Source organism: Phycodurus eques, chromosome 13 (genome assembly GCF_024500275.1).
Source record: "Phycodurus eques isolate BA_2022a chromosome 13, UOR_Pequ_1.1, whole genome shotgun sequence".
NCBI lineage: Eukaryota > Metazoa > Chordata > Actinopteri > Syngnathiformes > Syngnathidae > Phycodurus > Phycodurus eques.
The window spans coordinates 12,900,293-12,916,315 of record NC_084537.1 but is presented as its reverse complement, the minus strand read 5'-3'; the positions used below and the strand labels follow the sequence as shown (position 1 = coordinate 12,916,315).

Genomic DNA, 16,023 nt, shown 5'->3' with positions numbered 1-16,023 from the left:
ACAACGTCCCAAATTCATTGGAATTGGGGTTGTAACTCTTAATAATGCATTATGCACATACATTCATCAAAATTGATGCAGATGCAATTTTTGGCTTATAGTGAAATCTCTAATGGACATAGTGGTAAGATGGCAATAAAAGTGCAGCTGTACCAAATGTGGTCAAGTATACTTACGTTTCAGGTTGAAGATCAATTTCCAGTTCAGTGGTGTTTAATGAGATGCCAACTGTTCCCAGAATAATGTAGAAAGTTGTCTATGAACAGACAAGCACAAAAACATATACATAGTTTAAAGAAGAATGCTATAAGTTGCTTCACAGTCATTTACTCCAATTTAGCACTTTGTTACTAGCTCTAGCAACTTTTCAGACGACTCTAGTAACTAGGTACAATCAACAACCTGACGAACTCTATGCGAAGGATATCCGTTGCACAGCATGAGGCAAATGGTGATCATAGTCACACCAGATATTGACTAATTTTCTGACCCCACCGGAACCCCTCAATACAGTAAAACTGCACAATTGAGAGTGGCCTTTTATTGTTGGCAGCCTAAGACACGCCTATGCAATAATCACATTGTTTAAGCAGCATCTTGGTATGCCACACCTGTGGGATGGATAATTTATCTCAGCAAAGGAGAAGTGCTCACAAATAGAGATTTAGACAGATTTGTGAACAATATTTGAAAGAAATTGGCCATATATACACTCAATGCTCTACGTCAGGGGTTATCAAACCTTTTACACCAAGTACCACCTACAAAAATACTTAATACTTAATAGTATTGTTAGCCGTGGTAACATTATGCACAGTTCAAACGTAACGTTAACACTGAGCTTAAATATAGGAAATTTAAAAAAATACTTTAAATTAGGCATGCCCAAAGTCCGGCCCGCGGGCCAAATCAGGCCCGTGACCAAATTTCCTCCGGCCCGAATCATCATGTCATAAAATCAATTATATGTGGCCCGCCAGCACAGTTTACCACAGTAAACAATACACACATACAAAAAAAAAAAGGCATTTTATATTTCACCAGAGGGTGGCATTAGACCTGTGGGTGCACTCTCGTCGCGTGACCCCTGTGTGAACTTTTACCCCTGTGGTATGTTTTTAGCCCATTTCTAAAATGGCAGCTGAAACTAAAAAGAGGAAAGTTGACAACGAGGGCCGCCGTGTCCAGGAGGAGTGGATTTTTTCACTGACATACGAAACAACTGTGTCTGCCTAATTTGCCAAGAGACTGTGGCTGTTTTAAAATAATTTAATATTAAGAGGCACTACCAGACGAAAACATCCTAACTACGACACGCTAACGGCGAACGAATGTGCCAAAAAACTGAAGCCACTGCAAGCTGTTTTGATAGCACAGCAGCACTTTTTCACAAGAGCGCGTGACTCAAATGAAAATTCTACAAAGGCGAGCTACGAGTCTCAGTGAATTTATTTTTTGTGATGATCAAACCACAGTTTTGTCAAATTTCTGTCATCTGATTTGACTATAGTATAGTCAAATCAGAATAGTATAGTCACTCTACTATTCTTTGTCAAAATGCACTGGGATGTGATTTGTTAAAACAAAATCAATAAACACATGTTTCTAAAAAATTTCAGTCAACTTTCATAAAATAGTTCATTTGTATTTAATTTATAATTATTTTCACCTTTAACTATCCTGGTAATGCAATCGAAAACAGATTCTCATTTGCAATATCGACCTAGCTGCAGACAGCAAAGTGATACAGTTACATATTTACATGTTCATTTACAATGGTAATGGTTCGACAAATGTCAGGCCGAATGGTCGGCCCCCATACATTTTCTCCTGACCAAATCTGGCCCTCTTTGCAAAAAGTTTGGACACCCCTGCTTTAAATGATTTAATTAAAATGTATTACAAATAAGAGTTGACTAAAAATTGAACTTAAATATGTTTGAAAACAAATGTTACAAAAAAAAGGAAACAGCTCTTTAAGATTAAATGCAAATATAATGAACTTAAATGTTAAATACAAATGCACAGTACTCAGGCAGTCATTCTTTCACGAACCGCTAGAGAAGAGGCGAGTTTAGAGAAAGTCCACATAGGATGCACTTGCTTATCACTCACCTCAGAATCCCGTTTGAATGGGTTTCCAAGCTCACAAGTCGCCTTAGAGCCGTTCTTATTGGCCGTGCAAGTTACTACCTGGAATTGGAGTGTTTCAATCAGATCCATAAAGTGAGACGACGTTAAGAATGGGAAATTGTTTGTGCGAGACGGCAAAAGCATACATTGGGTGGGCCGCGGAATGTAGAGTATGTGAGGGCACGTGGGAGGGAAGCGACCACTGACGCCTCGTGTGCGTCATCTCCGTTCTTATTGGTCACCTTGACCTCCAAAGCGATGTCCTTCTGCTTGCTAAGCGAGATCAGTGGCACACCGTTCTCCCTTAACACAAAGATGATGAAATGTTAAGAACGTGAAGAAGCATTATAAAAAAAGTTTTTTTTATTTATTTTCTTACAATGGTAACGGCTTGAAGGTGTCATCATCTGATGTCTTGGAGCCGTAGCGATACGCCACGTTCAAGTTACTGCGGCAAATATTGTCACTGCCACAACCCTCCTTCACAAATTGCACCTATAACAATATTATTCACACATACTGTCCATGATATAACATAAATGAAATGACTTTTCAGAATGTCTTTGTAGCTCCACCCGAGCCTAAAATAAACTACTTCTTGGCCATAAAATTTATATTTTTTGCACACACTGTATTATATCTATTTCATGGCCACAAATGAGTGTTTTGTGCGACATTTAAATCTACTTTATAAGGAGCAGAGGTGGGTGGTAATGTGCTACATTTCGTCTGCAACATTTACTTTTTGGATAAATTGCACTCGTCAGAGTAGTTTTAATGAAACATACATTTTAAATTTACTTGAGTATTTTTGTTAAGAATAAATTCTACTTTGATTTTGTTACATTGAACATCATCGCGCGATCTATTTGTTTTGATTCGTCAGAGAGACTTGTGCCTCGGACGCTGCAACGAGACTCTTTTTCACCAATCCAACGTAACCGCGAGTGACGATTGACTCCATTTCACCAATCAAACGGAGCCAGGTGGTCACATGAAGGTATACAAAGTCACTGTGTGAAAATCTGAGGAAACAACGATGTGCGACTCACTGTCAGAAGAGACACAACACCACTCACCTCAAATTCAATCTACATTTACCAGACTAAAAAATTATGTCATACACTGTCATATGTGTACGGCTAAAAATGTCCACATTTCAGCCGACAAAAACTTTTCTATGCAATCTCTGCCTGGTGAGCCTAGTTTGCTGTTTCATGAGTGTACACAAAGAAAGATAATTTAACACCATTTCTTGTGGTTAACTTTGCTATATAGTTTACTGTATAGTTTAGAGTAGCCAGCACTTCTGGTTCTGAAGGCCCCGGGCAGATTAGATTGACATGGCAACACAGATGCTAAAAACTGATTGGGCAAAAAAAAATAAAAAGGTTTTAGGCATCAGAAGTCTTGGATACCTCTCCACGTGTTGTTATTTTGTCATTGGCATTGAGGACAGGCGGCATTTCGGCGGAGCTCTGTCTGCGTTTGCGTTTGCCGTTCTGGATCTCCACATCCACATCGATGGGTACCCCTCGAAGTTTGTCACGAATATTGTCCTGTGGGATTACGTAATATTAGTTTGGAGGTCTCGCTCGTTCGAGTTCCGTGACGGGGAACGTGTACCTGTATGGTCAGCTGGCGTGTGATGCACTGCTTCCTTCCTTTGGTGTCCAAGACGACGGTCCCTTTGGATTCGTAGTTGCTGTTAGAGGACGACTGCTGAGTGAAGGCGGCCCTGGGGATTAGATTCTTCTTCCTTTGGTCGGCATCGACCACCAGGGTGTATGCAACAACTAGAACGGGACGTAAAAGTCAGCTTTGCTGCACAAATAGAGGAACGGTGTTTCCTAAAAGGGAAAACTGATTGATCTTACTCAGTCTGGGAGAGTAGTTCTTGGGGTTGGCAGTGTAGGTGAAGCAAGCTTCAATGTTCATGCTGAGGTAGGAACACAATCAGAAATGATCCAGCAAGCACATTTTTCATTGACCTTAGTAAGTCAGTAAGTGATATTATGCAAAAACGACTTGAGAAATTTCTGTGAAACTTTGTGGTGGGGGTTGAGGGGACTCGAGTCACATGACTTGACTGCAGTAAGACTTAAGTCGCCAATTTTGGGGACTTGGGTCTTGCTTGGATTAAACTTCATGGAGGGAGATTATTACATTTGGATTGAAAGATGATGTGTTTTTTTCGATAAAATTGGAAAAAGAGAATGCCAACATATACATACTGTATACACACAAAAACTTACAGTCATGACGTAATTAAATAGAATAAAAAAGAATTAAACAGTTTTTGTCACACTTTATCCTTCAATGCACATTGTGCTGCTCATTTTGGTGTGTGCGCCTTGGCCACCTGGGGGCAGTATAAGACAGACATATGGGTACATATAATGTACTGTACTGGAGACTCAGCTCCTGTCTCGGCTTCTCAGTATGGCAGTGATACTAGTAGTCTTTCGCAGAAGATAAAGAATATATGCCTGTGATTATTGTCATATTATCTCTCTGCATGTATTGCTGCACTATTTGTGTTCCGATATCCATTGCTTAAAGGGTAACAACACCCCATGTGCCGATGGAGTTTCCCATCGTATGTTAGCATTAATGTAGCAGGTTTTGGTGCACATCTGAAAATAAAATCTACAGTAAATTTTTAAAAAATGCTTGCATATGCAGGAGGGTGGTTATTACCGGAGGTGTACTAATTGGTTATGAATCAAATTAGGACAATTCGAGCACAGTTGAAGATTGCTCTTTTATAAGTGATGTTTTGTGTACGAAGCCACATACCAGAAGTTGTTCCCACAGTTCTTCTTTGTCAGGTCAATTTCCTTTGGTGTGAAACTGACTTCCTTCTTGATGGCGATGACCGGACTGGCTCTGAAAAGACAGGATGAGCTTCTCTATAGGTGGGAGGTAAAATAGAGCGCAGAACTCACCTGTAGACAAAGACGGCATCAGAGAGGGATCCGACAGCCAGGTCGGGGTAGGAGTTCTTGTCCAGATCCATGTTACCCGCTAAGGAGTAGCCAAACATCGTCACACCTGAAGGCTTGCCAGACAAAATCTACAGCGAAAATGTTGTGAATATTTGTTCAATAGTGTTAGATGACAACTTTTTCTCAACATTATGTTGGATTAAGAGGGGGTTTTGTTTGTGCACCTGTGCAGCTTTTTTGGACTGGAGTCCTGTGTCTGATCCATGGTAGATGTAGACATTTCCTGACTCGTCATCGTCATATGGGGCTCCCACTGCAAAATCTAGTAGAGTGAAGACGATTGATTGTAAAGCAGGGGTTCTCAAACATTTTGGGTCCAAGGGTAAACACATTTCCAAATTGAATCCTAACTACCTACTCATAAATGACACATGAATCAAACAGTTGCCTATTTTCAAGAAAAAAGTTGTAATTTCATGATAAGAAAGTCATATTTTTTCAAGATAGGTTTTAATGGTTTGAGAATAAAGTCATATTTTTTCCCCAAAAAAGTCATAATTTTACAACAACAAAGATGTATGCCACAAGATGGCAACAAATCCCTTGTTCATAAGAAATTAGTAATTGGAGTCAACATAGTATTGTTGAAGGGAAACATGTCAACTATGTCAAGGATGGAGCAAATTATAGCCTGGGTTGGTAGTGGAAGTTATGGAGCATTTTCGCCACATGTACATGTGCACTTCCAGTGCATTATATCAAAACCAAATCATCTGTAAGACATTTATTTTTAAGGCTAATGTTGTAAGATGCATTTAAAAAGATATTAAAAAGTTTTAGGATCATAGTTTGTGGTACCATGATGGTTTGTATTATTATTATTATAAGCAATTATAAACATTTTTAGGAGGGCGTCAATTAATTTTTAGCGTGGGTTTACTGTACACCAAAAAGAAAATTGCATTTAGTCTTTATGAAAAGCAACTCACCACCCAAACAGAAAATGTCCACTGCACATTCCATGCTTATTATCCATCATCCAAGATAAGGGTTAGTATTTTTTGGTTGTTGTTCTTTTTACATCAGATTTGTTCATTAACAGTGGCTAACTACTATATAAAGAAATAAACAAAATATTCCTTCAAACGTTGCCCGTAGAGTTAATAAAGTTTTCATAGCCCTGGAACAGATTTTTTTCAAATTCTTGAATCAGAAGCCTCACCATGGTAACCATCCTGGTTGATGTCTCCCAGATTTTCCACAGCCAGGCCAAACATGGAGTTCATCGGGCCGTCTATCCTGGTGGGGGTGACCTTGTCCCATTTTCCGGCTTTGTTTACGAAGACATACGTAGCGCCTCCGATTTCGCTGTCCTTCTCAAAGTACTGAGGCGCTCCCACCACTATGTCCTCCCAGCTATCAAACGACACCATCAGCATCTACTATCCTACCCTATCGCCATACATGTTTTATGCTGAAAAAAATAAAATCAAATTCTGCACTTCCGGTTTTACTCACCCGTCCCCGTTGAGATCCAGCACGGCCAGGTCATACCCGAAAGATGAGGCAAGCCCCTCCCCTTCCAGTGTGTACTCTTCCAGCAAGATGTTACTCGTATCGGGGCCTTTCTTGAGCAGTACCACCGCGCCGCTGTGGTTGGCCCTGGGGGCTCCCGCCACCACCGTCAGCTGACCTTTTTTGGTCAGACTTTTGCCCGAGTCCAGAGAGAAACCTGCGACCAGTACAGATGCAGTACTTCGTCATTGACGTAGATTTTTGGGGGGGGTTGTACTTCACTGACATTTTACTTTACTGTACTTAAGTAGATTTTCCAGTCGCTGTACTTTAATTGAGTATAAATTTTTCTGATGACTTTTTACATCTACTTTATTCTACTTAAGTATTTATCTTTCTGACGACTTTTATTTTACTGTACTTAAGTAGATTTTTCAGGTATGTGTACATTACTTGAGTGTTGAGTTAATGATGACTTTTTACGTGTACTCCCTACATTAAAAAAAGAAAAAGATTAAAAAAAAGATATCTATAGTTTGTACTCCTTGCTTCTTTTCACTATGAGCACTATGTAAGCTAATAAGAGGTAAACTATTTTGTGTGCGAAGACAGTAAAAATGTATTTTTACTTTTTCATAGTCTGTACTCTTTCACGTTTTCCTTAAGGTACAGGAATTGAATTAGTACTTCTTTCTATCCACTTCTAAGTATATGGATTTTCACTAAAATATGATGATGAGTATGATGAGCGAGTGCTTCACCAAGGTAGCTGCTGGCAGGAACGGGGACGAGATCGGGGTTCTTCTCGTTTTCATCCCCTGCCTCGAAAGGCCCGTCATCATAAATGCCCATCTCGAGGAGGGTGTCGTTCTTTTGTTCCAGACGGACCACACCTAGAGAAGAAGATGGGGGGGGAAAGTAGTGGTACAGTTAAAAAAAATAATAATAAAAATAAAAATCCTTAACAGCTGAAATCCAATGTCAAATAGACGCTGAAAGAGTATCACTCGGAAATTGCACATTATGTACAGTATTCGAAATGAGAAAATAGCTCCATATTCTGAATTAGACACTTTCGTCCTTTACTGAGTTTGCTATTACGCCCCGTCAAATTTAAAGCTTAACATCGGTCTCTCCGCATTAAATGGAACAAGCAATCACACATTCTTATGGGTCACCTTTCCAGTTGTATGTTCCAGGAGCCCCAAAGATGAGGTAATGGTAGTCCTTGTCGAAAGTGGCAGAGAGGCCTTGCTGGCAGGAGCCGAACATTTCGTGACCTCTCGGCCTGCTGTCACAGAAATGCCAGCCTCCTCCGTCCACGCTGGAGTCAGGATCGATTTTCAAATCCTGACTCAGCACGTAGCAGCGGCCGATGATGTCCCGGGATTCGATGGTGGTCTTCACATTGGTCCTGCGCTGATATCGATGGGCACAGGTCTACGTGGGGGAACAAAAGCAACATTTATTTACAGTGATCACGCCGCTATATCGCGGCTCAACTTTGGCGCCCCCGCTATATCGTATGTTTTCAAGCGATCATTTTTATGTGTTTTTACAATCGAACTACAATCGAACACTGATGTAATTAACTTCTCTCTCTGGCTTACATGAAGAACACTTTTTTTCCTTAGTAGTATATTCAGTTTTGCATTATGTATTGTTAAAATATATCATTATGATCTGATTCATCACTTTTGATCATCTGTTATGGATAGGGAAAGAAAATCCATATTTTCTGCTTTTGAACTCAGGTCATTTCATTAGGTACGCCTGAAAACTCTCAGATGTTTATCTAAAGATCTGTAATTACAAAAAAAAATCTGCCTTTTTGATTTATGTATTTGATGACCCATTGCAAAGTACAAAAGCAATAATAAACATATTGTTAAAAACATACATTTGTATATAATATATTTAAACAAGAAAATAATATTCTATTTAATATTATTATTTGCATATTTCTTTCTTTCTTTGTATGTTTGACTTTTATTAAGTACAGGACTTGGTTGTGTTGTTTTTTTTAAGTGCTTGAGAAATAAAGTTGAGTTGAGTTGAGTAAATGTGGTAGAATTAGATACAGCTCTTGCATTGGATCTCATTAGAAGTGTACTAATTGAAGTGACCCGAAAAATTAAACACAGAAAACCCCCGTTTAATTGCCATTCGCCATTCACAAAACCACCTAGTTTTCTGTGACACCTATCCTCATCCATTTGCGGAAAAACGTACCTCTACATGTTTTTGTGTTCTTTCTCTAATGCTCTGAAATGGCACAAGGTGGTGCCAGTGCCCAAGCAAGCAGGAAAGTCGTAATTGTATCAAGGAAATATGTTACCGGGTACATCTCGACGGAGTGTCTAGGGGGAGGAGTGAGGTGTAGCCTGGGTCGTTACTGAAAGTGACGGAGTGTTCACAGATGCACGCTTCCCGTACATTTTTCAGAAACAATAAAAACTTTTTTTATTCTTCATTATTGATGTTGAAGTTGTCAGAATGTTTGGTTGGCTTACCAGAATCTTGCCACCTGGGCCCTGACTGTTGACTGTCACCCCCATCCATTGGTTCTGTTTGCTTTCTCTGGTGGTGTCCTCTGCGCATTTTAAAAAGCAATTAGTGTGAAATTAACTAAAAAGCTCAAAAGCATAATGTGCCCAGGCATCAGTCAGCAAATATCTCACCGTCGTTGTCAAAGTTAACTCTCACGCAGCCTGTAGAGGGTGAGCTCATGTCACAGCTGAAGAGTCCCCCCGTCACTGTGGCCGTTTGACCGCTGAAACCTTTGGCTCTAGGGGCGCCGACCAATATCCTACAACAGACACGTGAAGGCATCTATTAGGACAAACGCCATCTGCAGCTCCATCAATTGCGCATTGTGCCGGTTCAGAAGCTTAGACTTCACTCTACCAACTCTTCCTCTTGAGCATTGCATTATCACACATTCCAGTGTCTAACACAGCAACCGCACTCCAATTCAAAGACGACTTCTATCTCCCTCCGCACACACACGATGCTTTTGTGAGTTGAGGATGGAGGCAAGGCCGTTTGAACGACGGTATGAGCGAGTGTTCCTAAAAACAAGGATGTCATCTTTTGAACGGAAGCTTTTGTGGCGCATCAACGCCTCAAGGCATAATTCTTTTTTATCCTTCCTTCTGCACGCTGACAGTGTTGCAAATTAATATTTGAATTATATTATTCACATTTTTTCATGATTCCCAGTATGGATCTGACACCCTCTTCTCAGTTGTAACAGTCCCCACTCTTCTAAAAAGACTTCCATAATATTTTCTGTTTGTGAGAATGTTTGTCCATTAAACCACAAAAAAACATTTGTGATGTCAAAGATCATTGATGTTGCACCCGACAGAAGAGGTCCTGGCTTTCAATCTCTTCTAATTCAATCATGGTGGAACAGAAATTGGCCTTCCCTAAACTGTTCCCACAAAGTTAAAAAAAATACAATCGAAATTGACTTGAAAATAATATCCATGGTGAACAGAGGAACGTTTTTCCATATACAGTGTTGCCTTGAGATGCAAATTGAATTTGTTCCGTGACCACCGTATCTCAAAGTAATTTTTCTCCATTGAAATGAATGTAAATGCCATTAACCTGTTCCAGCCCCCCCCCAAAAAAATAAATTATATATTTGTAATGTGTTTTTTTTAATAATAATAACACTCTATAATATTGTGCTTTGTAAAATAATACAGTAATGACATAATTACATAAATAGAATGTAAAGAATTAAGCAGTTTTGCCTCATTTTTTGCTTCAATTCACTGGACATTGTACTGCTCCTTCTGGTCTACGTCCCTTAGCAATAGTATAGTATAGTTATACTATAGTATAGTATAATGTATAGTACATATGGATGTACTATACATGGAGAGGGTCACTTCTCAGTAAACCACAGTAATATGACTCATTCTTCACAGAGGACAAAGAATATATGCCTGTCAGTATTGCTATATTATCTGTCTACATGTGTTCTTCCACCGTTTGTGTTCAAATATCCATTTATCGAAGGGTTATAATGCCACGTCACCAATGCTATTCATTAGCCCGTCTATGGTGTTTTACATTGTTTGTTAGCATTAACATAAACGTTATTAAGGCAAATCTATGTGGTAGTTTAAGATACACAACATGTAATATTCTTTCTTTCATGTTAATTTGAAAGTAAAAATCAACTGGGAGTGGCAATAAACAGCTTGAAAACTTTTGGGGAAAAATTGTTCACTATCTGGCAAACTCCTGCTTGTTGTAAAATGAGTTGAGTTGAGTTCACTTCCACCACACAGTGCACGTGTCTCTAATTTTTACTCACAAGTAAAAAATAAAATTGGCTAAACGACAACTGTTATTTTTGTTTGTCTCTATTTGTGCCTTGCGATTAACTTGCGACTGGTCCAGGGTGTAGTCCGCCTCTCCCACCAAAGTCAGCTGGGTTTAGGCTCCAGCACACCCGCAAGCCTAATGACGATAAGGGATATAGAACGTGGATGGATGGAGCATAGTGCAGACATGATGTGTTCACGGATGACCCACTGCTTCATTGACAGTGACCCAGCTGTTAATCTTATCATTGAGCAGCAGAGGCGGAAGAAGGCCCATTACGATGGCTTAGTCTACAGGAAGAACAAAGAAAAACAGAGGCAGCGTGTGCGCCACACACACACACACACACACACACACATGCCATGGGGCGGAATTACTGGGACACCAAGACCTGAGCAACAGAGTGACCATAACAGAGACATCCCACCGACAGAGGCGTAATTTATTTTTATTTTCCTTCTTTTCTTTTTTTTTTAAACACTGCAGTGCTTTCTGGGGTGCAGCCTGTTGCTTAGCAACATCTGGAAGCGCCCTCTCAGAAAGAGCAAGCGAGAGAGAATGAGCAAGAGAGAGGTCCCTGCAACCATATGCTGCCCAACTTTTTTTTCCCCTAAAACTGTCTGCCAGGAGCCCATCCCAAGTCTGTTAAAAATTACCTCTATTTGCTGCCAGGATGAATGAAAGATTTATGTCAGAATTCTGCTCAGCTTCAGCTGTTTTTTTAAAAAAGGTCTTTGATGTTGGATAATCTTACAAAACCTGAGGCAGGTGAAAATCCAGGGAACCAAAAACCTGACACTCCTGCTTGTTATGTAGAAAATACACAAGCCTCATAACCTCAAGTTACTATACTATACTTCAAAAATCTAATGGGATTCTGTACAAGTTGTATACGGAATACGGATAATAAATGATAAAATAATGCTGAGTTTTGTTTGACACTTTCAGACAGGTTTTTTTTAACAATATGTTGAGTATTGCTGTTGTAGCTTGCACTGGTGCAGCACTGCACCATATTGAAACATTTTGAATAGAATAGAATAGAATAAGTTTATCACTCCCACAAATTTTGGAATTCTGGTTCCATAGCCGCAAATTACACACGACACACCCCCTTTCAAATGTCAGCTTTTTTGTGAAAGAATAAATAAAAATCAGACCAAGATCACCATTTCAAAACCTTTCCCACCATTAATGTGACCAATAAACTTGACAACTCAATTGGAAGAAAGAAAGAAAAAAACACGTAAAAAACAACATTGAGATAATGTGGTTGCACAGGTGCACACACCCTCATAACTGGGGATGTGGCTGTGTTCAGAATTAACCACAAGCTCATGATAAATGGGAGTCCGCACACACCTGCCACTATTTACTATTCACCTGCCTTTGATTAACCCTAACAAAGTTCAGATGTTCTAGTGGGCTTTTCTTTCCTACTTTTATTATCTATTATTGCTTGCGCCATCTATTTGTTTTAATTCATCAGAGAGACTTGTTTCTTGGGCGCTGTCAAATAACTCTGTTTCACCAAGCCAATGTAAACACTACCGTCATTTGACAGTCCGTTTGATTGACCAATCAAACGGAGCCAGGCAGTTGCACGACCGCGTTTTTGCGACCCCGCACTGAAGCACAGTTTTCAAAGTGACTAATTTCTGTAGACAAACATTGAAGAAACAATGTAGGGAAACAACAGTGTGCGACTCGCAGTCAGCGGGGACACGACAGTCATGGCCTCACATTCAATCTGTTTTACCAGACTACGAAAAAGAAAAGCAATGTCATGCACTGTCATCTGACTTGAAAAAACACATGGCTAACTTAAATTTTCTATGTAATCACTTTCTGGTGAGCCTATTGTGCGGATTCACAGTTGATTTGAGACCATTACTTGCGGTTGAATTTGCCTTCATGTATGTGTTATTTTATAAAGATTGAATCGATTGTTTTAGTTATAGTGATATTGTTGGGCAATAGCTGAAGTTGCACATTCCTATTTTATATTTTTGTATATTTGACGTACTTGAAGTGATAAATTTTTTTTTTTTTAAATTATTAACAGTTACCTCCAGTTACTCAGGACTTTTCACTATTTACTCGAGTAATTATTCTGAGGCCTACCTTTTCACTTTTACTCTAGTCATATAAATCTAAAGTAACATTACTTTTACTTGAGTACAATTTTTGCAGCAAACGAACCACAACATTTAACATTATCCAATCAAAACCTCTCTGGGAGTGAGTGATCTTGAATTGTTGCTCATTAGATTGCATAAGTGTACCTAATAAAGTGGCCACAGTGCACACTCTGTCTTGTACAAGCGTCATACACTCCCAACACACTTTCATATAACATGTGCAAACTTCATAACATGCATCGGTCAAACTTTAGTCAAGCTTTTAAACCCTCACTTTCACCATGCAGGAGGTTCAGTCTGCCTGTGATGACACACACTTACTCATGCAAACACACACAGACGCATGTACAGGTACACAACCCATTCAGCTCCTTGTGCCCCCACCTGCAGGTACTTGCACAACACCGCTGTAGGCTGTGAAGAACTGACTAAGATATGACTAAATACTTTATTGTGACTAAAGTGTTAGGAGTGTGGGGCACAGATGGAGCCACACACACACATTTCACCATATGCCGTTGTAAATCAATAAATTCACATATTCGCGATTCACCAGATCTCATTCCAGCTCTGTCAGTGCTCTGTGCATATCTTGCCAAACAAAAGGCAGCTTGCTCGAGCATGCACACGCATATCCCGAGTTTGGAATCTGATGCGCCACATGCATGTGTGTCTCAACCTATACTCAGCGAGACAACTGCATCTGTATCCAACCAATAGAGGGACTCTGGATATTGCGCCATTGACAGGAGACTTGAACTGACAGGAACAAAGTTTTTTTTAGATCAACAAGTGTTACGTTGTACAGTCGTGTGCCGTGAAATACAAATAATGTATCTTTGTTCATCTAGCTATGCTGGCGACATATAGTGACAGCCATGGCAAGCAAATGTGCTGCCACCAGATGGCAGAAGGTTTTATACTCAACCTGTAAATCCACATTTTGTTTCATTTTTTTGTTTGGTGGTGTGCCATGAGATTTTTTTCTAAAGTAAAATATGTGTCTTGGCTGAATAAAGTTGGGAAACACGTCGTATTCATTACCCTGCAATCAGTGCAGAAACTGAATTTACAGTATTTGATATTTTCCTTGCGTATCAAAGGAATACTAATTAATTATGTTGATTGACTAATGGATCAATTGATTTAGTGCTTCAACCTTAGTTAACATTCTGGTTCTTTTGATTCACAGATTCTAACTATGGGTCTGATTAACTAGGATCACAAATAGCAACCCTTTGGTTAGTATTATTTGCATATGTACTGTATAAGACAACATTTGTTGTTGACTTAAAATTTAAAAATGTTTTAATGTTTACATGTTGTTATTTAAGGTCACTGCGAACACATGGATTTAATTTTGGGGGGGATCCAAAGTACAACATTGCTTTGCAAGATAGGAGTAGCACAATGTGGCAGAAAAAGAAAAAGCTAAAAAGTAACTTTACACAGCCACTTACTTGGGTGACATTCTACCACTGCCAATGTCAAATCTTTTTATAATAGGATCTATTTTTATTTTCCAGAGTAAATTGTTGACAGCTATTTTCTGGTTTGTCAAATATGCACGCACTCCTTAGCTTTTTAATTCACGTTTGTTGAGATACATAAATATATTTGGTGTCTTTTGTATATGTTCAAAGCACATACATATATGAATCACTGTCATCACTTTGTATTACTCTTAAAAAGTGTATGAAAAACAGTGGTGGGAAGCAACAAAGGGGAAAAAAAAAACTAACCTTGTGACTGTACTTAAGTAGATTGTTCAGATATCTGTAATTTAGAAATTTTTTTCTGATGTTTTAATTTACTGCACTTAAGTACATTTTTCAGGTACGTGTACTTGAGTATGCATTTTTGAAACTTTTTACTTTTACTTCACTTTTTCACGTAGCCGTAGTTTACTTGAGTATTTATTTTTCTGGTGACTTTTTATTATTACTCTACTGCCCTTAAGTAGATTTTTCAGGTAGCTGTACTTTGCTGTAGAATTCATTTTTCTGACAACTTTTACTTTACTTTTACTGACTACATTTTAAAACAGATAATTGTACATTCTACTCCCTACTTCAATACCTCATTCATGTACTTGAGTAAGCTTCTTTTTCTTTTGGAGTCAGCCTTTCTGTACTTTTTCTGACGACTTTTACCTATTACTCCCTAAATGAAAACAGTACTGTACTTTCTACTTGTTACTTTGTCAAAACATGCTTGCACCTTTCATCCATTTCATTTTTATGCAAGTGCAGGTGTTGAATCAGTACTACTAGATATAATCCATTTGACTTACTTTTGTGGCACTACTATCTGTACCTCTACTTCAGTGCAGTTTGAGTACTTTTACCACCTCTAGTTAAAACCCTGCTTGTCTAAAGTCAAGTGCTCGCTCTCACCTGTGGCGCCACGTGATCGCGCACGCGATCCTGAACGAGCCCAAATGCTCACTAATCATTAAACTTTCACATATAAAGTCGAGACTTGTTAAACATTAACCGAAAAGTGAAGGGCAGACACATTGTTGTGGAAAAGGAGCTGACACCTTTACCTGGTCCCCAAATTAATGATGACGTAACATGTACATTTGAGGAGGAAAAAAAACGTAGTTTAAAAGTTTCTCTCACATCCTTTTATCCTTCGGTTGAAGCTGCCGGTGCATGGCGATGGAGAAGCCGAACAGGCTTTTTGGATCTCCGTCCTTGCGCAAGACGTTGTCGGTGTCCAGGTTGAAGGCTGAAGACGGTCGGCCGCAACCCAGCAGCAAGGCGAGCAGCAGCAGTCGCAGTCCACCTGACATTTTCCTCTCCGTGCCGGATCCCAAATCTCTGGAAAAGTTACGGGGGGGGGGGTGGAAAAAAATAAAAATACAAATAAAATAGGTGAGTCCTCGCTGCAGTCGGAGCCCAGTGACACTGAGGGAATGTGAGGAGGGGCTGCGCGGT

The 16,023-nt window shown here is 39.4% G+C and overlaps 1 protein-coding gene across 2 annotated transcripts in view; it reads right to left on the bottom strand.

Annotated features, from left to right (window-relative positions):
• The window catches only part of itga6b (integrin, alpha 6b), a 22,194-nt gene extending 6,171 nt beyond the window's left edge, over nucleotides 1–16,023 (bottom strand). Inside the window, exons 1-17 of one of the 2 annotated variants that reach the window (XM_061693418.1) lie at nucleotides 15,706–16,023; nucleotides 9,278–9,405; nucleotides 9,110–9,189; nucleotides 7,775–8,036; nucleotides 7,358–7,489; nucleotides 6,600–6,813; nucleotides 6,304–6,497; nucleotides 5,306–5,403; nucleotides 5,082–5,209; nucleotides 4,933–5,022; nucleotides 4,011–4,072; nucleotides 3,760–3,929; nucleotides 3,552–3,692; nucleotides 2,513–2,628; nucleotides 2,280–2,436; nucleotides 2,116–2,193; nucleotides 177–256 (exon numbers count right to left, since the gene is read on the bottom strand). In XM_061693418.1, coding sequence (XP_061549402.1) covers nucleotides 177–256; nucleotides 2,116–2,193; nucleotides 2,280–2,436; nucleotides 2,513–2,628; nucleotides 3,552–3,692; nucleotides 3,760–3,929; nucleotides 4,011–4,072; nucleotides 4,933–5,022; nucleotides 5,082–5,209; nucleotides 5,306–5,403; nucleotides 6,304–6,497; nucleotides 6,600–6,813; nucleotides 7,358–7,489; nucleotides 7,775–8,036; nucleotides 9,110–9,189; nucleotides 9,278–9,405; nucleotides 15,706–15,878 — 2,303 coding nt within the window. In that variant the 5' untranslated portion in view covers nucleotides 15,879–16,023. The remainder of the gene's footprint in view (nucleotides 1–176; nucleotides 257–2,115; nucleotides 2,194–2,279; nucleotides 2,437–2,512; nucleotides 2,629–3,551; nucleotides 3,693–3,759; nucleotides 3,930–4,010; nucleotides 4,073–4,932; nucleotides 5,023–5,081; nucleotides 5,210–5,305; nucleotides 5,404–6,303; nucleotides 6,498–6,599; nucleotides 6,814–7,357; nucleotides 7,490–7,774; nucleotides 8,037–9,109; nucleotides 9,190–9,277; nucleotides 9,406–15,705) is intronic. The other variant, XM_061693419.1, reaches the window with a different exon arrangement.